Genomic DNA, 25,526 nt, shown 5'->3' with positions numbered 1-25,526 from the left:
GGAATATTTTCATGATTTGTGTATATTCTTTGAAATGAAATCGAGGTTGAAAGCAATATATACTCCTGTTAAAAAGTCAACCTTGCATTTAAAAACTAAACATACATGTGTGTTCCTATTTCAAGTATTAAGCTTTATTAATGAAAAGAGGTCATTCTTGCCCTCAAAAACATAAGAGTAGAGAAGGGTTATTGGGTTACCAATCTTCTAACTTTCCTTTGAGTTTCTATTATTCCTGGTTGCAAACTATATCATCTACTCTATCAGTAAAATATTCTAGATTATGGTAAACCTCTTTGGAAAAGTTATAATTACTCATTTGTGAAAAAATTAAGTATATCAGTACATTGTCCTATATTCCCAGTCAAGACGTGCACTTTTCATAAATATATTTTAGCTATAAATGGCTTAGCTATAAATGTAGGGAGAACTATTTCAATAAGATGCTGTACTTCATAAATTAACATTAAAGATGAAACTATATGCCACCATTTAAAAAAAATTATTTTGTCCTTTTATATAGAAAAAGAGGCAAAAGAGAAAGAAACCCTGATTACTATCATGAAAACCTTGATTGACTTCGTGAAGATGATGGTAAAATATGGCACCATATCTCCAGAAGAAGGCGTTTCCTATCTTGGTGAGAGTCCTATCTCTTTTGTTTTCACAGTGGCTAGTTTTCTTTGCCCAAAATGAATGAGAGATTTGGGGATAATTATTTTACTAACTTGATCATTTATACCAAAATAGCCTGACTCATCTGGGTTTCCAGAATTGTCCAGCTTGACCATGTATACAAATAAAATTAACCTGACATTTTCAGTTCTTTATAGATCCAGTTCAACTACAAATATTTCACCTCTGTTGTATTCTGTTTTACTAACATTTTCTAATCATTTTCTCAGAGATATAATTAAAATTTGTCTTTCTTTTTTTCAATTGTGTTCACATGGTTGGGAGTAAATGTCTTGATTTTAACCAGTGGGGTCTGTGTGTGGTGAGCACTGCACTGGGCAGCAGAAACTCTGCCTCCTGCTCCCAGCTCTGCCTCAGACCACGTCTGTCATGCCCAGGAGAGCATCCATCTTTCTGGACCTCAGTCTTGTATCTGTGAGATCAAAGACTCTGTTACCTATATCGGGGCTGATAAACGATTGTTCATGGGCCCAATTTGTCCCATGACCTATTTTTGTATAGCACACAAACTAAAAATAGCTTTTACATTTTTTTAATGGTTGAAAAAAAGTCAAAAGAAGAATAGTATTTTGTGACATGAGAAAACTAAATAAAATTCAGACTTGAGCATCTGTAAATAAAGTTTTACTGGAACAGCCATGTTCCTCTGTTTTAGTGTTGACCATGGGTGCTTTTGTGCTACAGAGACAGTTGAGTAGTTGAGACTGTGTGGCCCACAAAGTCAAAAATATTTACTCTCTGGCCCTTTATAGAAAATGTTTGTCAACCCTTGATTCCTTGAACTTTATAGATAAGCTGAAACAATCTTTGATTCTGCATTCAGGTTGTTAAAAGAAGAAAAGAAGAAGAAAAGCCTTTCATTTTCCTCCTTTGGTTTAGTTAATTAACAAATACCACTCATCTTAGATGTCCTTTGGGCAAGATGAACTCAGGGCCCCTTACTCTGATCACTGACAGGGGAGGGAGAATTAAATGGAAGAGAAAATATTGTAGGACAGAGTAATCCAGAGTTATTCTGTATAAATGCCATTTTTTTCTACATGAAAACTAGTTTTACTCTTTTTATTCTGATTATAAAAGAATATATTTATCTTTAAAAATAGTCAATGCAAAAAGATGTTAAAAAGAGTGAAAAATCACTCATAATACTAGCATCCAGGTAACATTCTGATTTATATCCTTCTAGATATTTTTCTGTATGTGTGTACACACATACATACCTATGTCATTTTTTTCTTTTAACTTATTTTTTTAATGGGTTTAAGTTACACACCATGCTTTGTGGCCTACTTTACCCACTTAATAGTAGATCAAAAACATTGTTCCAAATCAATCACTGTTTCATGTTAATACTTGGTGACTCAAAAATTCCACACTTAAGTCATTTATCCTATGAAAATAAATTAGATCTGCCACAAAGTCTTGTGTGCAAGCCAGGTATTTCTACTATTTTTTTTTTCAATTTTTAAGATTTTATTTTTTCTTGGAAGTTGTGAACACTGAACTACAGTTTCACAAATTAGCAAGAACACTGATCCTTACCCTTTAAGAGTATAATTGCAACAAATTAAGTATTTTTTTTTAATTGGGGTTTAGTTGCTTTACAATGTTGTGTTGGTTTTTACTGTACAGTGAAATGAATCAGCTTTATGGATACATGTATTCCCCCCCGACCTTGTTTTTTATTTTTATTCCACTATTATTTATAGGTACATTGTGCAATGTGATAGTCACATATTGCTCGTTAAATTAACAATAATTAAAACTAAGCAAAATTTAAAATCTAGTTTCTCATTTGCTCTAGACACATTTGAAGACCACAGATAGCCTATGGCTACCATATTGAATAGCACAGAAATGAGTATTTCCATCACTGCAGAAAGTTCTATTGGACAGCACTGGCTTATAGAAACAAAACAATGGAAATAATCTTGCTACCCCACAAGATTATTATTTATTCTTACTTAGACTAAATTTTATTTTTAATGTTTGTGTTTTTAATAATTGTATGTTTGTAAACAATAAATATGGTTTAGAAAGACTAAGGAAATAGGGAAATGTTCATGATATACTGTTGGATGCTTAAAGCCATTTAGAACATAACCTTAATTCTGGTGTTAAAAAATGGATATCCTGGGAGGGGATTTACGTATACCTATGGCTGATTCATGTTGATGTCTGACAGGAAATAACAAAATTCTGTAAAGCAATTATCCTTCAATAAAAAATAAATAAATTTTTAAAAATGGACATACATACATAAAGTTGGAAAGAAATATACCAAAATATGATCTGAGCAAAATAAGTGTTATTTTTTTCTTTACAATTTTCTTATCATTTTCATGTATAACTTTTACAATCAGAAAATGAGTTGTATGGAAAGAATTTTCTGTACAAGCATGTTGGCTTTTGACCTCCACTGCCATGGAGGTATACTCTCAGACCCCTGAGAGCTCAGATGCAGCATGGGTAGAAGGGAGAGAATTAACTAACCTCTTCTCCTCCATCTCAGCATGTGACAACGATCAGTGGTTTACACTTCTGTTCTGGTCCCAACAGTATGTGGTGACTACAGAGGTTGCCAGCTGTGGTTGCTATTTCAGAAAAGAAAGCAGAAGGCATCACACAATAGAATATACTGATTTTCATCTCAAAAAGGGATGGGGTAGGGTAGAAGAAAGAATTTTCTTGAGGCGAAGTAACACAAATAATGGAATCTTTGTAGACTAATTGTAAAGAAATGCTTGTTTGCACATAGTCCTGTCCTACTAGTGAGATGGATATCTGACTGGTTAAATAAACTGAATACCAAGAGTATGGATTCAAATTCACTACTGCCTTGAAGTGGTCAGAGTCTAGACTCCTATCTGGTAACACCTACAAGATGTTACTCTAAAGAGCAGAATTAGGACAAAGACAAGAATACAGATTTTGGTTTAATATGAGTAGAGAAATTCTCACCCTTAAGATGCTTAACATGATGGAGGTCTTAGCTAACTCTTGGGAGTAATCATTTTGCAGAATATAAGTGTATCAGATCAACATATTGTATACCTTAAACTTACACAGTGCTCTATCTTAATGAAAATAAAAAATGTAAGACTAACAATAGAACTAGCTGCCTCATAGTGAGGGCCCTGAGTGACAGAAATCCAACTGTTTGGCTTATGCAAAAAAGGAATTTATTTCCTTATGTAACCAAAAAGTCCAAGGGTGGGGTAGTCTAGCTTCACGTTTGTGAAGCCCACCAAAGTGTGAGAATCCATTTCTTCTCCATCTCACTGACTCTCTGACTATTGATTCATTCCACATAAGCAACTCCATTATGAAACAAGATGGCTGGCACAGCCTCAAGCTCACATCTTCATGGTATACCAATCCTCATGGAAAGAGAACATCTTTCTCCTAGCATTGCATCTCATTGGCCTGGCTTGAGTTATCTGTTTCTCCTTGAACTATAGCCCAAGGGATGGGGGAGGCAGACCTGGGTTATTCATGGATTGTAGCTCACCAGGCTCCTCTGTCCATGGATTTCTCCAGGCAAGAACACTGGAGTGGGTAGCCATCCCCTTTTCCAGGGAATCTTCCCAACCCAAGGATTGAACTGGGGTCTGGGCTTTCCTGTTGGCTCAGCTGGTAAAGAATCCTCCTGCAATGCAGGAGACCTGGGTTTGATCCCTGGGTTGGGAAGATCCCTTGGAGAAGGGAAAGGCTACCCACTCCAGTATTCTGGCCTGGAGAATTCCATGGACTGTATAGTCCATGGGGTTGCAAAGAGTCGGACACGACTGAGCGACTTTCACTTTCTCCCACGTCGCAGGTGGTAACATCTGAGCCACCAGGGAAGCCCATTCAGCCACCACTGGAGCCAAATATGCTGAGAGTGGGAGAGGTGTGGGCTTTCCAAAGGAAAATCAAGATGTAGTTACCAGGAGACATTGAGTAGACCAAAACCACAGGTGTTCAGTACAGTCCCCAACCCTGGATGTGTCCTAGCACTGGCCAGAAATGTGGAAGAGACTTCTGCAACTGACTGACTAGGATGCTGAACTTGAGGACCTCTAATTATATGCCTTTCCATCCTGAGAGTCAATGATTTCTAGAAATATAATCCATATCAAAGCATCTTACTAGCAGTGTTTTGCTTTTTTGTTTCATTTTGGTTTTGGCTGCACTGGGTCTTCTTTGCTTTGTGCAGGCTTTCTCTGGTTGTGATGAGAAGGGGCTACTCTTCGCTGTGGTGTGTGGGCTTCTCATTGTGCTGGCTTCTGTTGTTGTAGAGCACAGGCTCTAGACACAAGAGCTCAGTAGTGTGGTGTATGGGCTTAGTTGCTCCTCACTTGTGTAATCTTCCTGGATCAGGGATTGAACCTGTGTCCCCTGTATTGGCAGGCTGATTCTTATCCACTGTACCACCAGTGAAGTCAACTAGCATTGTTAATATTGTGGAATTGCTATTGTGATAATTGGGGTGAGATTTAAACCTTTTTAGTAGAATTTTGAAATCATCTTTCAAGACATAACATTTTATTTCTTCTCCTCCCCCTTCCAGAAAACCTGGATGAAACAATTGCTCTTCAGACCAAGAATAAACTAGAAAAAAATGTTACTGACAATAAGAGCAAACTTTTCCCAGGTATGATTTTACTATTTATTTTCCAGCTTTTAGCAAAATAACCCTTTTGAGGGGTAAATCATAAATGTCAGTAAATATTGGTAAAGAATTACAGATTTCAAGAAGTTTGAACATCTGAAATCCAACCATAGGATTAGGTAGCTATAACCTTGGCCAGTTTCACTACAGAATCTGATCCAAAGAAGCACTAAAAAGAAACGAAGGCTTTATTGAAGATTTTTAGGTGGTGGTTTGTGAGTAAAGATGAGAACTGTGTCACGAGTTAAACAATCCTTTCTAAAATTCTCCTTTAGGTATCTTTTTCTCTGCCCAGATCACCATCACCCAGACCACTGTCCCGGACCCTCTGTCCCCTCTCTGCTGTTCCCTTCCTTGCTGTCCCCTTCTCTCTCCTCTGGGACAGTCTGTGCCCTGTGTGGTATGACTTATGCCCTTGTCTCTGTTTCTTCACCCCTGCATCTCCACCCATCACCCTGCTTAGCATGTCAAATGCCATGGGGTAGCCTTTCAGGGATGCAAGATGGGCAAAAAGAGAAAAGATTGCAAACTCTTATAATTTTGTGTATACTTTGTGTCCCTACCACAGAGATTATGTACATATATTTGATAGAATACGTACCCCTTTAAAATGATGTTTTCAAGCAATTTTTAGTAACCTGGAAACATTGTTCCATAATGATGCTAATGACGAAAGCAAGGAACAAAATTGTACTACTAGGAAAAAATTATGCATAAAAAAATATAAATATATACACACTACCCCACAAAACTGGTAGTGGATATTTTACAAAATGAAACAATAACTGATTTCTTTTTTCCTATTTTTCTGTAGTAATAAACCTTTTATTGAAAAAAAAAGCTTATCACTAGACTGCTTGATGTTCCCTAGTTTACTGACCACAGTAATGCATTACAGTTGTTTTCAAGGGGTTACTTACTTCATGGTTTGATTCTTTAATTCAATATAGCATTTTTAGAAAGAAATATAGGGTTTTTTTGGCCATGTTGTGTGACCAAATTGTAGGGATACTAATTCCTCAATTAGAGATCAAATCTTTGTCCCCTGCAGTGGAAACAGGGGGTCTTACCCATTAGATTACCAGGGAAATCCCAGAAATACAGTTATTTTAAGTGAGAAATGAGCAAGGATTATTATTGACAGCAAGGGTCCAACTTTCTTCTTTGTGTTAGGGTGACCAGGGGTAAAGAAGTGTGAAGAAAGAGGCAGGAGAGAAGTCCAGCCACAGCCTCAAACCCTTATGTGTTATTCGAACAGACTGTTCTTCAAAAATAACATTGAGGAGATGGGGCAACTACAGTTATTTTCATTTGAAATCAAGACTCAATACTTTGGAAACTGACATATCTCACTTGAATATCTTTGTTGATTAAAATAAGGAGAATAACACAGTGTGATAGAATGAAAAAAACACAACCAGAATCCAGAAAACTGGGAGTGGGGGAGTTGGCCCAGCTCTTCTGCCAACTCAGTGGCTTAGCACATCCCTTCCGCACATCTCTCCCCTCTTTGGGCCTCAGTTTCCTCTTCTGTCAAATGGGGAGGGAGAGGAGTCAGACTAGGTAATCAGTAAGATCCTTCCAGCTCAAAAAATGGTCTGACCTCTAACTATACTTTTTCAATAAAATTTATTTCTACACTGGGAATTAATACATGAAATAGGGTTATAACAGTGTACAATCTGATTACAGGGCCATCAGAGAAGAGTCATGAAGAAACAGACAGTACCAAGGAAGAAGCTGCTAAGATGGAAAAGGAATATGGAACCTTGAAGGATTCCACAAAAGATGATGACTCCAACCCAAGAGGAAAGACAGATGAGCACAAAGGTACGAAATTGACAATTAAATTGGGGAAGCAAAAACTTTCACTTGAAGTTTGATCCGAAAGGCAAACTCCCACCAAATCTGAGAAATTAGCACCATCTGTACAGAAAGAATTCAGCATGTGGTACTTTCTTTGAATAGAAATCTTTTTTAATGGCCTTGAGTCTTCTGGGATGGCAAATTGGTTTCCTCTTTTGATGGTCTTTAGTGTCCAGTGGGCTTCTGTGCTTGGGGAGAAACATTCATGACCATTTGTGCATTGCTCAATGTCTAGTTTCTGAACTTAAAAATTAAGCAATTTTTATTTAAACGTAATTGACACTCCTCTAAACAGTCATATACTACTTATTCAACAAAGTCATCAAAATTTACGGATTTAACAAAGCAGATTTGCTTGATCATTTATAGTGATTGCAACCTGAAACTTTCAAAAACTTGTTTAAAAATGAATCAAATATATCAAATTTCCTTAAATAACCTAAATACTTAAAAAAAGGCAAAAAAAAAAAAGCACTACACTAAACTAGCTAAGTAATTATAAAACCTGTTTTTATCCTTATTCTTACACATTCCTGGGGTTCAGTTTTTACTCAACTCTAGTAAGTCTATATTGGAGAAGGAAATGGCAACCCACTCCAATGTTCTTGCCTGGAGAATTCCAGGGATGGGGGAGCCTGGTAGGCTGCCGTCTGTGTGGTCGCACAGAGTCGGACACGACTGAAGCGACTTAGCAGCAGCGGTAAGTCTATATAATCCTCCTAGGTTTTGAGACACATTACCATACCCTCAAAGAAAGATACTCTGTTAAGTTGCAAGTTCAAAATCATTAACCCTCAGATTTCAGGTCATTATGTGGGATCTGGATGCATAGTCCTGTGTTTTGAGCCCCTTTAATTACAAAGTGTTCTGGTTATATCATGGAAAATTTATATCTGTTTCTCGGATATTCTTTTTCTGAAACTCAGTGTCTTTACCAGAAGTTGTGAACAGATGGCTTAAACCTTTTTTTTTTTTTTTGTCATTATGATATATTGAACTCTTTGGTATAATTGGAACCTTAATTATATCTTATCTGTATCTTATTAGTAGGGTCATCTAGAGGTTTCATTCCCTGGAAGCTGAGGGAGTGGATCATTGCTCTATTGGGGGTGAAGGTAGAAAGTATGACATTCAACTATTTTATCATCTAGAAACACATCATTGGGGTCCTTTTTCATTTTTTAGTACATATAATCCTTAGTGGCAATGAACTGACAGACTTTGCTTATTTCTTGCTGTAATGTACAGCCACAAAAGCTGATCATGTTCTTGTGATATAGCTCTTTTTTTTTTTTTAACTTTTATTTTGTGTTGGGATGTAGCCAATTAGCAATGTTGTGATCCTTTCAAGTGAACAGTGAAGGGACTCAGTCATACAGATTTGTTGTTGTTCAGTCACTAAGTCGTGTCCAACTCTTTGGGACCCCATGGACTGCAGCACTCCAAGCTTCCCTGTCCTTCACTAACTCCCAGAGTTTGCTCAAACTCATGTCCACTGAGTCAGTGATGCCATCCAACCATCTCTTAGCTCTTAATTTTGAAAAGACTGACCCACATGCAAGTTCCCAATCTTTCCTGCTCATACAGAAACAGGGTCACCATTCATACTTGTTAATAGACCCATGCTTAAAATGTCTGTGTATTAAGTAGAAAAGAAACGAGCTATTTATGTATTACCCTGTAACTTAATTAACAGGGATAAAAGTACAATCTCTCTTATATTAAGAGATTAGAAGATTATACTACTTTCTTTGTTAACGTCCATGCATGCATGCCAAGTCTCTTCAGTCGTGTCCGACTCTTTGAGACCCTATGGACTATAGCCCACCAGTCTCCTCTTTGCTAATATATTAAGTTTTTCCATTTTTGTAAGTTGTTCCAGTTGATAATAATGGTGATGATGATGATTTTTCTGTTTAAATTGGTGTAGCTTAGGCAGTAGGAACCCTGCCTCCAAGTTCCTCCTTTGTCCCTTTTGTACTGTACCCAGTGGTTTTTAAAGCATCTATGTTCTCTAGCAACAAAAGCCTTTAAAAAAAAAAATTGAAGTATAGTAATTTACAATGCTGTGTTAGTTTTAGGTGTATAGCAAAATATGTATGTAGATTCCTTTCAGATTCTTTTCTATTATAGGTTATTATAAGATAATGACTATAGTTCCCTGTGATATACAGTAGGTCTGTATTGTTTATTTATACATATTAATAGTAGTGGGGGCTTCCCTGATGGCTCAGTGGTAAAGAATCTACCTGCCAATGCAGGAGACTTGGGTTTGACCCCTGGGTCAGGAAGATCCCCTGGAGAAGGAAATGGCAACCCACTCCCATGTTCTTGCCTGGAAATCCCACTGGGCAGAGGAGCCTGGTGGGCTACAGTCCATGAGGTTACAGAGAGTCAGACATAACTTACTGACTAAACAACAATAACAACAAATATAGTAGTGCATATCTGTTAGTCATGAATTCCTAAACAGACTATTCTAGAGCTACTCTGAAGTTTCCTGCCCCAAGACTTGAAATCAATTCTCCTTCAAAGAATTCTGGTTCCTTTATATAGAAAATTAAACCTAAGTTATACAGGTTCAAATGAGTAGTGATGTTGGCCAAGGGTACTGCAAGTATTTCAGTTGCTCGGACTTTTTGAGACAGGGCCAAAAAAGAACTTTTTCTTAATATATGAAGTTCATGTTGATCTTTCCTATCCTATGAAGTTTCAGATTATTATACCTTTCTTCTCTCTAGGCTGGATTTTGTAGACCATCACAAGTTTCTTCTACATTGCCATAGCTGACATGTCAAATCTAATTGTTTAGTAATAGCCTATGTTGGGAAAGGTTATAAGGCTGCATTTGGACTCAGGATGAAAGAATGTTGCAATGATTAATTAATAGTGTTTGTCATGGGCACGGAAAGGGGGGATTGGTAATATGTGTGTCACATCCTGGTGAGCAGTCATGCTGCCTTGATACATCCACTCAACCCTAGGCCCACTTTGGATGAGTTGTAAACTTTTTAAAATAGTTTATTTTGCCATCCTAGTAATTTTTTTTTTGAAGAAATAGAAAGATGGCTTTAATTGTCAGCCAGGGGAAGGGAGAACACAGTAGGCTTATACCTCAAGAATCGTGCCCCTGCTTCACGAGGGGCCTGGGGGATCATATAGATGGAGCTTGAAATCAGGGGTAGGAGCTAAAGAACAAAAGTGTAAGGATCTTGTATTCTTCTTCCTCTTGCTTTATTTCAAAAACAGTCATAGGCTGGCATCTAGCAGCCCGGCCAGCCAAACATTTTTAAGTGTACAGTTCAGTGGCATTAAGTTCATTCATATTACTGTGCTATGATCACGTCATCCATTTCCAGAACTCTTTTCATCTTGCAAAACTTAAATTCTATACTCATTGAATAGTAACTCCCCATTCCCTCTGCCTCTCCAGCCCCTGGCAATCACCGCTCCATGTTCTGTCTTAGTGAGTTTGACTACTGCAGGTACTTCAGATAAGTGGAATCATGCATTGTTTGTTCTTTTGCCACCAGCTTATTTCACTTAACATAATGTTCTCAAGCTTCATCTGTGTTGTAACATGTGTCAGAATTTCCTTCTTTTATCAGGCTGAGTAATATTTCATTGAAGGTATATACTACACTTTATCCATCTGTTTGTCTGTGGACACTTGTGTTGCTTCCACCTTTTGGCAATTGTAAACAATGCACTGATGGGTATACAAATATCTCAAGATTCAAAAATCTTTAATTTGAGCAGGGGGAATACTCCTAGAAGTGGAATTATTAAGTCACATGCTTCGCTGGTGGCTCAGACGGTAAAGAATCTGCCTGCAATGCAGGAGACCCTAGTTCTATCCCTGGGTTGGGAAGATCTCCTGGAGAAGGCAATGGCTACCCACTCCAGTATTCTTGCCTGGAGAATTCCACGGAGAGAGGAGCCTGGTAAGTTATAAGTCCATGGGGTTGCAAAGAATCAAACATAACTGAGCATACACATAATTCTATTTTTAATTTTTCGAGAAACCAGTTTTCCATAGCGGTTTCACCCTTTTAATTCCCGCCAACAGTGTGCAAAGGTTTCAATTTCACTACATCCTCACCAACACTTTTATTTTCTGGGTTTGTTTGTTTGGTTTTTATGGTAGCCATCCTAATGGATGAGTGGTGAACTTCTGAAAGATAGCTAACAAGGGAAAGAATGGTCCTGTGGCCTGAGCTAGAGAGCTAGGAACTGGGCAGCACAGAGGACTCCAGCTCAGTGTGCCTGAATCATCTCCTCTGGGAGCAACCCATGTGTGATGACGGTCCTTCCCTAGAACACCATGTGCCATCGTCTAGGAATCATGCTCATTGCTTAGGACAACACTTTATATTGCTGTGCAAATATCCCTAGGAATGGGTTCTCCCAGGTCTCTTTGCTTAAGAAGGCATTATGTAAAAAAAGGAATATGCAGGAGTTGATCCTTGGTAGCTCACTACTTCCTATTTAGGGTGTAAGTGGAGACTAATGATGAGGTTAGATTTCTCATTAGGATTTCCATCCGGTAATAATGGGAAGAGAGAAGGTTAAAACTCCATCCACTTAGTGTTGAACCCTTGTAATGGGCTGTCCTGAAACATAAAAGTAGGGATTCAGGGCTAAAATTAATCCCCACCCCCCCCCCCGCCACCTGCCCCGGCTCCATTATTTAGAGACTTAATTTATTCATGCTATCCTCTTTACTCTGGAATAAGAAAAACTGATTCTAGTACAGTTTAGAGAATGCCAAACTGAGCTTAAGCCAAGGGCCAACATTTCTTGGAAAAAATGCAATTAATGCCCAAAAGGACATATTATGACATACATCTTTGTATTCATAGTTGCTTTATTTGTCCTTTTCTCAAAAGCTACTTTTCTTCTCTGATATAAAACTCAGAAAACACCTGTTGTCTCTAGGTTGAAAAATAAAAGAATTCGTGTGGGCGAAGGCAGGGTTGGCTGAATTTCCTGAGACATTTATTCAGTAATATATATTTATTCCAATAGCAGGCTCAATATGCTCAGAAAGCTGCAGAAGGAATTTAAGGACCAATGCCTGCCTTTGAGGACACAGACAGCTCTGAAATTACCTAAGAATAGCTCTTAAGTCATATGTAGGCAAGTGCAATGTGAGTCACAAGTGTATACAATAGGCTCCCTTCAGAGAGAAAGCTGGAGGACTTTCAGAGCAGAACGAGAAATGAGGTAATGGCTCAGCTAAAACCACTTAAGGAAATAATTAGAAACAGGACACATTGGCAGGAATATCTTTAGAGAGTCTGTTTTGGTCTTGTGACATGGGGTGATGGCTCCATCTAACGACAGCAAATATTGATTAACCATGCCAAGCATATGCTGGGGCCTGTGAGGAAAGGGAATAATACCAAAACAACAAAAATAGCATACATTTATATCACTCTTCAACTTAGAAAGAAGTTCACATGCATTTCACTTCAAGTTTAATGCAAAAAAATCCTATTTAATTGCCAGTGATGGAACATAATCTATCCATCTTTATAAATATTGTAGCCTATTCAAACTCTTGCTTTCTACAGGGACTCACACTAAGAATAATATTTTAAGATATTGATTTCTAGTTGATGCAGTTATTTGAATGATCTGATCATTATTCCTAAATATAGGGAAATGCCAGTGAAATCAAATTTACTCCAATTTCGGCCATACCTATAAAGGTGCCTAATGTTTCAATTAAATTGCTCTCTGGAGACTGAAGAATTTTGAAAGTTTATTCCATGATCTAATTGTGGTTCTTTTTGCCAGTTTGACGTTTACTCTTTCACTTTTGCTCTATGAGTCACTGAAAATCTTTTTTAAAATCATCCAAGGGGTGAAATAAGCATTACCATACCCATAAACTCATTCCAGTGCTATCATTTGTCAATTTTATGGCTAGATAATGGAATTAAGTTGAAAAAGATGATCTCTAAGATAACTTTTCCCTAAATATCCTATCACTCCCCTATCTTCTTTACAGAAGCCAAAAAAGAGAAAGCAGCTTATTTAATTAATAAATTGATAATAAAGTCGACTAACTCATGGGGATGCTTTTATGTTTAAAGCAACATAAGAGGAGAAAATTCATGCCTTTATGCAAGCCCCAAGGCATTCTGTTAGAAAGGACCAAAAATAGTGAAGCCGTCTTCTCCCAGTGAGTCAGCAAATGTGCCAGGAGCTCAGGCAGGCCGGAGACCTTCCACCAACAGAAGATTGTGCAGGAGAGCAAAGGAGAATTTCTCCCCATGTGTAGAAACCACGAGTCTTCTTTTCAGAATTTACTCCTTAATTTACAAATAAGTAAACCAAGGTTCTGGCTTCCCAGGTGGTGCTAGTGGTAAAGAACCCACCTGTCAATACAGGAGACACAAGAGATGCAGTTTTGGCCCCTGGGTCGGGAAGATCCCCTGGTGGAGGGCATGGCAACCCACTCCAGTATTCTTGCCTGGAGAATCCCATGGACAGAGGAGCCTGGCGGGCTATAGTCCTTGAGGTCGCAGAGTCAGACACGGCTGAAGTGACTTAGCCGCAGCAGCAAACCAAGTTTCAGAAGATGAACTGACTCACCCAAGAGCTCATAGGCAAACAGTGACAGAGCTGGGCCTTGAACTTCTGTCCCTTGACTCCACCACTGCTCATCCTTCCCAGCATCCCATGCTGCATCTTGCAGGCATGTCAAGTGGCATCACTTTGCACAAACTCTTTCGTTCTGTTTTTGTTTGTGCTTCAACTTGTAGAATCTTAGTTCCCCAACTAGGGATTGAACCCAGGAATCCCCAGAATTGACCACCAGGGAATTCCCACCAAAATTTTTTAACTGAATGGCTCTGGGACCCACCTTGGCATCCATGATACCACTATCAGTTGCTCTGTTCAAACCTGTACTTGTACAATCTTTACTGCTATTAAACAATTTTCACAAGCACTGTTTTTGAACATCTAATATCTTTAGTATATCCAATATTCAGTAGGTTAAACATTGATTTCTACAGAGTTGGGTTTTTTGTTTGCTGGTTTTTTGTTTAGTTTTGTTTTTGGAGGGGGATGTTGGCAGATCACAGGAGCATGTCAGAATCAGAACAAATTCATGTATATACAAGGATATTTCTCTTGCAGGGCTGAGAATCAGAACAGTCAGAAAAGCAGGGCTACATCTTGACTCTGGCCCTCTTCCCATCTGCTTCAGCATATGTTTTAAGGCTTGTGCCATATTACCTCAGCCATGAGCTATTTTTTTCCAAAGGAAGTTGAAATTAATTTGAAAATAGGCCAGCTTTCCAAAGTGGACTCTCATGGGCTTTCAGTGCACACTGTGTAAATAAAAGATCTGCTTTACAGCTCCTGAGAAGAGGAAATGTAAATAGGAACCAGCTGCTTCTCTGAGGGTGGAGACACACCTGATTTTATTCCTGTTTTTTTCCAGTGCACCAGCAAATGTAGTGGGGGGGGTGGGGTCCAGTACGAGTGAAAGTGGTTCCCAAACTTTGCCCTGCATTCAAATCGACTCAGGATTGTTTAAAAAAAAAAAAAAAATTCTGATACTTAGTCCCTCCTCCAGATATTCTGATGCAATTGGTATGAGGAGTTGACCCGGGCATCAGGATTTTTAAAAGCTCTCCAAAGTGAATCCAATGCGCAGCCAAGATGGAGAAACACTGCCTGTTGGTTGGCCAGTTTGGTAACGACAACAACAGGCACTAAATCTCTAGTCTAAAGGGTGAATTTTACCCAGTTCCATTCATTAGAGGCCCCAGATTCATTCTGGTTCAGGTTCTGACCCTTACTCAGCTGTCTGCTTGGGCACATCACTTACCCTCTCTAAGCCTGAGTTTCCTCATGGGTGAAACGGGACCGATAACGCTGATTTCATAGAGCTCTGTGAAGATTAAATGCCATGTGAATATGGTTTGTTTAGCACATTCATAGGTGTTTTAAATTGTTTCTGACGTAACTACCATTTAAATTGATGACCATTAAATTTCAAGTCTTGTAAATAAGCAATTCATATTTTGAAGAAGGAAGGAAAGAAGGCAGGGAGGGAGGAAGACCTATACAGTTTATTCTTTAAAATTGTAGTTTCCCTGGTTTGGATTCCATGCTCACAAACCAATCTTCTGATTATGATTAGCTTCTATATAAGAAGGCTTCATCCATTTACTCGTTGAACAAATATTTATTGAGTGTCTATTATTATGTGTCAAGCTTTATTCTAGGCATGGGGGTACATTAACAAACAAGAACTGTTTCTAAGGGAGGAAGATAAATAATAAACTTAATAAATAAATTACATGATATGATAGAAAGTGATACGTATTATGGATAAAAATAAAGCAGAAAATGGGAATGAGGGTGATGGGGGGTTCCATTTTAAGTTAGGAAAACTAGCCTAATCCATATGTTACGATCCACAGAATAGTAGTCTTCTTTAAAAATGTATATTTACTTGGCCTGCACCTGGGCTTAGTTGCAGCACATGGGACCTTCCATCCTCGTTGTGGCATGTGGGATCTTCAGCTGCGACATGTGGACTCTTATTTGCAGCATGTGGCAGTTCCTTGACCAGGGATTGAACCCAAGACCCCTGCATTGGGATCTTAGAGTCTTAGCCACCAGGGAAGTCCCAAGATTACCAAAAAAAAACACAAAAGAATTTGTGCAAAGTGGTGCCTTTTAATGAATTACAATCTAGTTTTCTTTAATTTGCATTAAATTCATTCTTTGTTGTGGGTTGATAATGTTAATATGGTAAATAAAATTATTTTTCATGCATTTCATACTTTTAAAATTCAACACCATTTTTATAGGTTATTGGTCACTGAGCAAAACCAACCTGACAAGATGATGCTGGGTCTCCCTATTTCCAGTTGTCTTAGGTTAGCTTCCTTTCAAAGCAGATGCTGAGAAGGGGATTTGAGGTGGAATTTTTAATTGGGAGGTGACCTCAGGAAGCTCTACTGAGGGACAGGTCTATGAGACAGGGGAGGCAAAGGAGCCACTACAGTGTGTTAATGAGCAGACTTCAACTGTGGGCGGTGAGACTCAGACCTCCAGGGACCATGTGGAATGAGCCCAAGGAAGCTGGGGTGTATATCTGCCAAATCTGTCCACCCTCAGCTGAGGGCTCCTATATTAGCATATCTAGAATAACGGAAGCATGAGGGTGGAGAATCAACAGTGTCTGCTACACTATGGTCAAAACCTCATATTTATATTTTACTCTAATTGAGAATTTTTAATGCAATATATAAACAGAAACTAAGCTGTGATACTCCTTTTCTCAAATAAGCTCTCCATAGGGTGTGGAGAAAAGGGAACCCTCCTACATTGTTGGTGGGAATGTAAATTGGTGCAAGCACCATGGAAAACAGTTTGGAGGGTCTTTAAAAAACTAAAAATAGAACTGCCATATGATCCAGCAGTTCCGCTTCTGGGCATATATGGGGGAAAACTAAGGCAAAAAGATACATATACCCAGTGTTCACAGCAGCACTATTCACAATAGCCAAGACATGGAAACAGCTTAAATGTCCATCAACAGATAATGAATAAAGAAGATGTGGTACACACATACAATGGAATACTACTCAGCTATGAAAAGAATGGAGTAATGCCATTTGCAGCAACACGGATGGACCAGAGATCATATGAAGTGAAGTCAGAGAAAAATCAAAGGCTGTATGATATCACTTATATGGGAAAGCTAAATATGATACAAATATCTATGAAACTGAAACAGACTCACAGACATGAAAAACAGATGTGGTTGCCACTGCTGGGCGAAGGTGGGGGGGGGAGGGGGTGGGTTGGGAGTTTGGGATTAACAGATGCAAACAATTACATATAGAAAGGCTAGACAACAAGGTCCTACTGTGTAGCACAGGAAACTATATTCGATATCCTGTGATAAACAGTAATGGAAAAGAGTATCTACATGTATGACTTAATCACTTTGTTGTGCAGCAGAAATTAATACACTGTAAAACTATGGTTCAATAAAATAAATTTTAAAAAATTAAAAAATAAGCTCTCCGTATTAGGATATGATATCACAGGTAAGATTGTGGGAAGAATGCTTAAAATTATTCAAAGAACAAGACTGTTTTCACATATCCTCAAATGTTTTAGAAACTCTAATTACCTGATGTGCTAATGACAAATCATTATTAACTGTTCATTAAAGCAAACCCTATGAGAAACACTAATTTGATTTAAACTCATTAAAAATAATGAAATTGCGTTCTTTAGAAATAGTCTACACTAAGATTTCTTTCCTTGTTCAAAATGCCTTTTCTAACAGAATTAATACAAAATAGAGAACACTGGTTTTTGGTTTTGTTTCGTTTGTTTGTTTTGTTGTTATTGTTGTTACCAAATCCAGATATTCTTCTTACAAAAGGGCAATAGACAGTGAAAATCTCTACATTCTTTGTGTTGCGATGTTATGACATCCGTTGGTGGACATAGGTCTTTCATGTGCTTTAACATTCTTAAAAGCAAAGAATTAAAATCAAGGCTTTTTCTACACAGGCAATTGAAGTGAATAGGGACTAGAAATTGTGACTCTCTTCTTTTGTTCACTTATCTCTTTTTGCAAAGGAGTTTCTTTGTGCTTCTTTGGGGACCAGTTAACATGCAACCCAGTGGGGAGGTAAGAGTGGGCTTACAAGATCAGGAAGATGTTCAGGAAGTCACTTAGGTCAATGTGGTGAAAACTGAAACATCAGCAAACCTTAAGGCAACGTTACTATTCATGGACTGTAGTCAGATGTTCCCAGCTTCAAGTGTGGCTCTACTTCTTAGTAGCTTTGTGATCTTCAGCGTGTTACTTTCTGTCTCTAAGTCTCAGTTTCTTCACCTATTAAAATTGGGATTAAATAGGACTAGCTCAAAAGGTTGTTGTGATGAGTAAAAGAAATCATGTATTTGGGAACACAAAACACAGCCACTGGTACATAGTAAGCACGTAGTACAGGAAGCTCAACCAAGAGGTCTGGTTAGGAGACTAGAGGTAACAGGGCTCAAAGAGGGTTCAGAACAGATGGTGCCCGCACTGAGCCCTGGCAGCTATTGCTTCTGCAAAGGCCCTGGACTTTGAAGGCGTTTTTTTCTTGGGTCATCCAGTATCCTTCAGGTCACCTGATCTCTTGATGCAGACACTCTAAGCATTAGGGACTCACCTGATTAAGGAGATGGTTGACTCTTTGATACAGAACAAGGCTACATCAGTGTCCGTGTCTGAATACAGTCTTTTCTTTTAGATAAGTAGCAGGTAGCAGAAACTTAGCCAGACTAGAGTCATAATTTCAGCTCTGTTATTTCCTGTATGGCCTCAGGAAATCACTTAGCCCCTCTGAGCCTTAGTTTCCTCATCTCTAAGCTGATGATAATACCTACACACTGCAGACACAGTGCATCTACAGGGTGTCACAGAGCGGATACTTCAGTGATGCCCATATCCTCCTGCCACACTTAAAGCCTATCAGAGAGTTTTACCTCCAGGGGAGTTTTATTAATACCAGAATGAGTTCTAAAGGTCTCTATCCAAGCCTTGAAATGAGGTCCAGGTCTCCTCTTCTTCTCAGTGTTTACATACTCCCTCCCAGATTGGACAAAGGCCTGTGTGCAGCTTATCCAAAGCCATAGACTTGGACTTATCACTTATTTGGTGTTGAATTCTTAAGTATCTGCCACTCTGATTCAGTTCTTGACCCGATAATACACCTTAGTTTGAAAGAACCATCCCTAACCGGAAATGAACCAATCTGAGACTGGTAGGAACCAACCCATCCAGTGAACTGAATCAAACTCTTCTTTGCCAAGATAAACTGTATATATTTTGAGGGATAATGGCCCCTTGATGTTACCAACTTGGACCTGCCTCCTGGATGCTTATCCCTGTTAGGGACACTCTCCAAGTGCTCGGTAAGTCCAATGTTTGTTCATGGTCTCTAACAGAAGTGTGATCTTTATAAAGAGATGCAGATGGTTTTTATGAGTGTTTAATATAGGTCCTCTTAACTTTTTCAGGGAAAACAGAAGCCTATTTGGAAGCCATCAGAAAAAATATTGATTGGTTGAAGAAACACAACAAAAAGGAAAATAAAGAAGGTAAGGATTTAGTGTGGTTGTTAATTGCAAACATCACCCATTTGTCAGGAGCTCTTATTTTGTAGTTTTTTATTAGCCATGCAGCCTTCAGGGTCTTAGTTTCCCAACCAGGGATCGAACCCAGGCCCTTAGCAGTGAAAGCACAGAGTCCTAACCACTGGACCACTAGGGAATTCCCAGGAACTGTTATTAAAGACTCTCATAGTCAAATTCGGCTAAAGTCCCCTCTCAGCCCAAAAGACTTGGCACCACCCCTCAGATGCAAAAGGGAACAGACCTCCATTTCCCTCAATTTTTAAATCATCTTTTCAAGCAAAAGCATTTTCTTTTCCAGTTTGTTATGAAAAAATGTCAAACAGAAGCAGAGAAAATAGTATAATAAATCCCCACAGACCCATCACCCAACTTCAATAATTATCAACATTGTGTCCATCTTCTTTTGTCTACCCCCTCCCCTTTTCTTGAAGTATCTTAAACCTTTCCTGAGCTCCTATTGCGTGCCCCCTGCAGTCACAAAGGCAGTCACTCACTCACTTAAAACAAATCACAGAACCAGACTCTGTTCTGAGTGCCAGAAATGTGAAGGACCATAAGATGCAGCACCCCCCACCCCCTGCCAAATGACTCACACCATCAAAAAGCTCTGGTGGGCCTCGCTCAGGACTAACATAATAAGCATGGTGGTGAAGAGATAAGAGGAGAGGGCACATCTCTTTACACTGGGAGAAAGGGCTGCAGGAAAGCCTGTGCTGGAAAGGCAAGGAAGAATTTTTGAGTGAGGAGAGATGGAGGCCGAGGGAACACTGAGCACAAAGACATAAATGCACAAAAGAGAGTGATGCATTCTGGGAACTGGAGCCATTCATTTTCTCAGGAGCACTGGGGTGCTCTGTCGGGAGGACCCGCAGACAGAGCCGGGGAGATGGGCAGCAGCCAAGTCAGGAAAAGGCTTGTGCACCCTGCAAAGGAGGTTAATTTTAGCCAGAGGAGACTAAATCAGGGCTTAATTAGGTTAACGACTGAGAAGTCTTTCTGGCAGCAGTGTGGTTACAGATTGAAAAAATAAAACCTCAGAAACCAGGCAAGAGATGGGAGGCAAGGATTTGGAGCAGGTAGGATGGGGCTTAAACCAAGGTGAGGCAGAGGGAGAAAGAAGAAAGGAGAAACTCCAGAGCCACATGGAGAGAGGATTCTAGTATGATTTCCAGGGGTCTAGCCAGAGTAGCTGATGCTTTTAAAATGAGAGGAGCAGGGCTTTTCAAACTTGAAAATGCATTCAAATCACCTGCCAGATCTCCTAATGCCCACAGGACCACTAAGTCAAGCTCAAGGGGCAGGGCCCAGGCATCAGTATTTTTTAAGCTCCCATAATTCCACTGTACAACCAAGCTTGAGAACCAATGAGATAGAACACAGTGGGAACAAGAGGTGTTTTCAGCACTCCTTTAGCCTGTGATCATACAAGTCGAGCAAGATGGAAATTATTATCAGGCCTTTACACATACTTTATTTCATTTGGTTCAAAATGATATGAATTAGCCAGCTGTCATTTCCATTAAAAGTCACATGAACCATATTTCACCAATCTGTCATTGATTGAAAAATGCACCATCGCTTCATGTACCACTTGAGAAGAAAAATTATAACATGCCATTAATAATGCCAAAGACTTTAAATTATTTTTATAAAGTTTATCTTAGCATCAGTATAATACAGTATGTACCAAAATGCATTCAGTATGTGCCAAAATTCAGTGTAAATTGTACACACCAACCATAGTATTTATGTTCTTTCACTGATTAACACATAAATCTGACTTCTGGTCATAACCGGCAACATCCTGCAATTCAGTCTTTCTGTTCTAGAAATGACCAATTAGTAAAGCATGGAACTCTAGTGCTTGCATATTGGAGGCTTTATGAATAAACTTCAGAATGATAGTGTTGGGTCTGGGCTTCCTTCTGCCTCTAGGAAGTGAGGGAGACATGCATTTCACCCTTCTCAAGGCAGAAATGGTGAGCTCTTCCTCCACTACATTTAAATGTGCTCTGCCTGGTCTGGGTCATCTCTCAAAGCCTGTGGAGACCCAGTTCCTAGAGCCATACAGTGGCTGGGACACTGTGAACAGGAAATCTTACCATTGGTTCTGACCTTCCTTACCCTCTGCAGATGCCCTTTGCTTGACAGGGGCCTGGGGTGACCTGAATCTACGTCCCAAACTCAGGAAAGGGAGGTCCACACGATGTGACAATGAGGAGAATAATGAAATCTTAAGCAGGCTTAAAAAGAAAGTCTGTACTTTTCAAAAAGCGAATAATAGCCCTTATCCTTTTTGAGTCTTAACAACCTTAAAACCTTTTTAAGTTAGCAAGGTAGCTACTCCTGGTGCCCTCTAACCGCCAGCTAGGGCAGAACTGGGAGCGGCTCCGACAGCCTTTCCTCTGCACCATGCTGGTTTTCCACCCCATTTTCACACAGTGACAGCCATGTTATAAAGAAGAGTTTTTTTCCATTTTTCCATTTCAAAAGAAAGCAAAATATTTTCCTGTTTGTCTATTCAAATCATCTGTTCACAGATGTTTTGGGGGAGTTTGCCTTTTGTCCCACTAAAGATACTGACCCAGAACCAGTTCTGAAAAGCCAGTGTTATAAATAATTTGAACCAGTGCCTCTTGGTGCCCTGTGAGTCCGTCAGGAAGCCACTTGAGAGGTGCGCACAAAATATACACTCAGCCCGATTCTATAACTCGTGCCTGAGAGAATGGGAAAGTCAAAACTGAGACAAAACACTTATTGAATGTCCTGCATGTGTTAGATGCTTCACATTCAGTACTTCAAGGCCATAGAACGATCAAAGCAGTGACTACAGACAGACCTGAATTCAGAACCTGATTCTATCATAACCCGAGCAAGTGACTTACCTCCTCTGTCCCGTCTGTTCATCTCTGAAATGGGGACCACTAACGCTTTCCTCATGGGGTTTTGTGAGGAGCAAATAAGACGCGGTTGTAAAATGCTTGGTGCTGCTAGTTGTCTCTTCAGTCGTCATTGCCGTGTTCAAACCAAAAGGAGCAAATGCCCTCCTAACAACCTCTCTCTGCGCCTCAGCTCACCTTGATATGATAAACACCTGATCCTTGTAAAGGGGTCCTTCTGGTCTGGTTTTCCTTTCATGCAGAGGCTTAAAGATGCCCGGGTGACCCAGGTTCAGCTTCTATTCAGGCTAGCTAAAGGTGGCCATGGAATGCTCAGAGCTTTTGTACCGCACCCTGCACCACCCCCCCCCGCCCCGCATCGTCCTTTCTCTTCCCTTTACAAACTGACAGAAGGCAGAACTTTGTTCCAGGAGCTGCCAACAGCCAAGATGAATGGCATGGCACCCAAGAAACTCAGCCTCAGGCAGCTCACAGCCTGGGGGGTGTCATGGAAGACCTACATGCCCAGTCATGGGAGTCATGTGTCATTCGTTTTGATGCCTCCCTAGGATGTATTGTATGTAGTGATTTAAAATGATGTTTCTGAGGAATATCAATGTTCACTGTATAAATTGAGTGAAGGGAATTAGTTATTAATATAAGGTTAAATGTACCCTGTGATCACAACTGTGCTGAGATATACACTGAAAAGCTAAAAGGAAACAGAACAAAATATCCACTGAGGTTATCAATGATAATAGAATCCAGGTGATTTAAATACTAATTTAGTGTTTCTATATTTTCCCTATTTTAAAACAATAAGTATATAATACTTAAAGCATCAAGGGAAGATGTGGGGGTTTTTTTCCAAGCCTTCAGAAAGATGCCACCAGCAGCCTCCTTATTTGGTTGAGGATCTCTTTGTTTTTTGTGGATGGTTCAATGGTTTACATAAATTTTTTGTTTAAGTAGGACAGAGGAACCACAAAGAGGTTATGGTTTCGCTTTTCACTCCCTGCATACAATTCAAACAACATGAAAATCAAGGTAATTCTTAATATGGAAAAAAAAGAAGTGGGTTGTCATAGCAACATGGGCTTACCCAGTGTAACAAGTTGAAGAAGTCAGAGCACCTGGTTCTGATCATAACTTTTACTAGCTGTGTGACCTTGAATAAGGAACTTAAGCTTTAGGGTCTTGTTACCCACAGTGTGTTTCCTGGACCGGCAGCATCAACATCTCCTGAAACCTTGTTTAAAATGCAGAATATGGTCCCCTTCCCCCACTCAGGCCTACTGAATACAGATCTGCAAGTTCCCAAGAGCCCCAGGTGATTGATATAAACATTAAAGTTTGTGAAGCCCTGGTTTATGAACCTGTTCCCTTTCTGGTCAAATGAGGGCTATTCTCCCCACCTGAATGCCTCAAAATGTTGTGATGAAAAGCAGATGGGATAATAGAATGCATATAAACATGATTTGAAGCTGCAAACTACTGCAACAATGCCAAGAACTAAAACGCCTTCCATTGTGAAAGATGGGCATGGTAACTGCGTTGCACAAAATGCTTCACCAGTAGTAATCAGTGTAATGGATTGTGCTTTCCTGATCTTTGCTCATGATACTCGAATGATATTTTCCAGATTATGACCTTTCAAAGATGAGGGACTTCATCAACCAACAAGCTGATGCTTATGTGGAGAAGGGCATCCTTGATAAAGAAGAAGCCGATGCTATTAAGCGTATTTACAGTAGCCTGTAAAAATGGCAAACGACCCAGGAGTCTTTTAACTGTTTCAGAAAATGTAGTGTAGTTTAAAACACTTCTAATTCTGTGATTAAAGTTATTTTGACCCAACGATTATTAGAAAGTGCTGAATTTACAGTAGTTACTCTTAAAAGTGGTTAAAACAATAGCTTTCTTGCCGTAAATACTATCTGAAAAGTAAAGTTGTATGTAAGCTGAGAGTTTGTATATAGAATTCTTATTTCCTTATAGATTTACATTTTATAACCAGATATATGTTGCTTTGGAAAAGCCTGTAATGGAGTGAACTTAAAGCTGAACCCTCATTCCACTGTGTCACACATACAAATACCCGCCCTTGAAGAATTAGGGGGCTCTGTTTTCAAGGCATGCTGGGTACCAAAGCACCTCATAGACTATCTGTTACAAGATGTCACTTCTGTACCTCTTCCATTTGGGGAGCTGAAATAAATTCACATTTCCTCGAAGCCTCTAGAGCTTAACGTGTAACTATCAGCTTTTTTGGCTACCCCTGCTGGCTCTTTATCAGGCCCAAAGGCACAAAAAGGAAACTGAAAAATAGGCATAGGATTTGCTGGATTTATTAACCATTTCTCCCCACTCTCAACATTTCCTATTAGTGGGATTTCAGAAATTGAGTTTTTCTCTTAAGAGGGATACCGAACTATGTACTGTCCAAGAAGACAAATGAGGTCATAAAATACTACATAAAGCAAGGTAAAAATTGATGCCAGACTCAAGTTATCCAAACTGAATTTGATCCAAGCCAAGGTTTCTCAACAGAGAGCAAGAGGACCAGGGAGTGGGGTAGATAGATGTGTGTTCTTGACTCTTAGCAACCCCATGGACTGTGGCCTGCCAGACTCCTCTGTCCATGGAATTTTCCAGACAAGAATACTGGAGCAGGTTGCTATTTCCTCCTTCAGGGAATCTTCCTGACCCAGGGATGGAACCCACGTCTCTTGCATCTCTTGCATCTCCTGCATTGGCAGGCAGATTCTTTACCACTAGCGCCACCTGGGAAGCTTGAAAGGGTAAATATAAAGATAAAAATCATTCCCTTCCTTTGGGGGACCATGGGCACATGTATGTACGGCTGGGCCCCTTTGACAGTCCACCTGAAACTATCACAACATTGTTAATCAGCTACACTCCAATATAAAATAAAAAGTTTTTTTAAAAAAATCATTTCCTTCCCTGTGAACCAAAGCTTGTAGATGAGCTTCTCTGGAGGACAAGGTTAACGAATGTTAGATCCTTGCAACCCCTCTTCCTCAACCACCACCACAGACACAGTCAAGAAACAACACACAGTGATGCTTCCTCCTGAAGTGTTAATGCTTTGAATTAACAAACCAAAGAATGCTTTGAAAATGTATTATTCAGTATAAATTAATTATATATTTTCTATGTATTTCAGTTGAAAATCATAAAAATAACATAATGCTTTGTATATCGGCTGTCTTACTTCAGATGGCTTCTGC

At 39.4% G+C, this 25,526-nt stretch overlaps 1 protein-coding gene across 4 annotated transcripts in view; it reads left to right on the top strand.

Annotated features, from left to right (window-relative positions):
• Window positions 1–24,540, top strand: part of SCG3 (secretogranin III) — a 38,548-nt gene extending 14,008 nt beyond the window's left edge. Inside the window, exons 8-13 of one of the 4 annotated variants that reach the window (XM_055537962.1) lie at window positions 524–640; window positions 5,249–5,332; window positions 7,043–7,180; window positions 19,280–19,360; window positions 23,248–23,322; window positions 23,918–24,540. In XM_055537962.1, coding sequence (XP_055393937.1) covers window positions 524–640; window positions 5,249–5,332; window positions 7,043–7,180; window positions 19,280–19,360; window positions 23,248–23,322; window positions 23,918–24,036 — 614 coding nt within the window. In that variant the 3' untranslated portion in view covers window positions 24,037–24,540. Of the gene's footprint in view, window positions 1–523; window positions 641–5,248; window positions 5,333–7,042; window positions 7,181–13,577; window positions 14,777–15,716; window positions 16,360–19,279; window positions 19,361–23,247; window positions 23,323–23,917 lie in introns of those variants that run through there. The other 3 variants (XM_055537963.1, XM_055537965.1, XM_055537964.1) reach the window with 3 other exon arrangements.
• Window positions 24,541–25,526: the final 986 nt, after the last annotated feature.

The sequence above is a fragment of the Bubalus kerabau genome, chromosome 10, assembly GCF_029407905.1.
Source record: "Bubalus kerabau isolate K-KA32 ecotype Philippines breed swamp buffalo chromosome 10, PCC_UOA_SB_1v2, whole genome shotgun sequence".
NCBI lineage: Eukaryota > Metazoa > Chordata > Mammalia > Artiodactyla > Bovidae > Bubalus > Bubalus kerabau.
The sequence above is the reverse complement of the archived record's forward strand: the minus strand, read 5'-3'. Positions and strand labels throughout refer to the sequence as shown.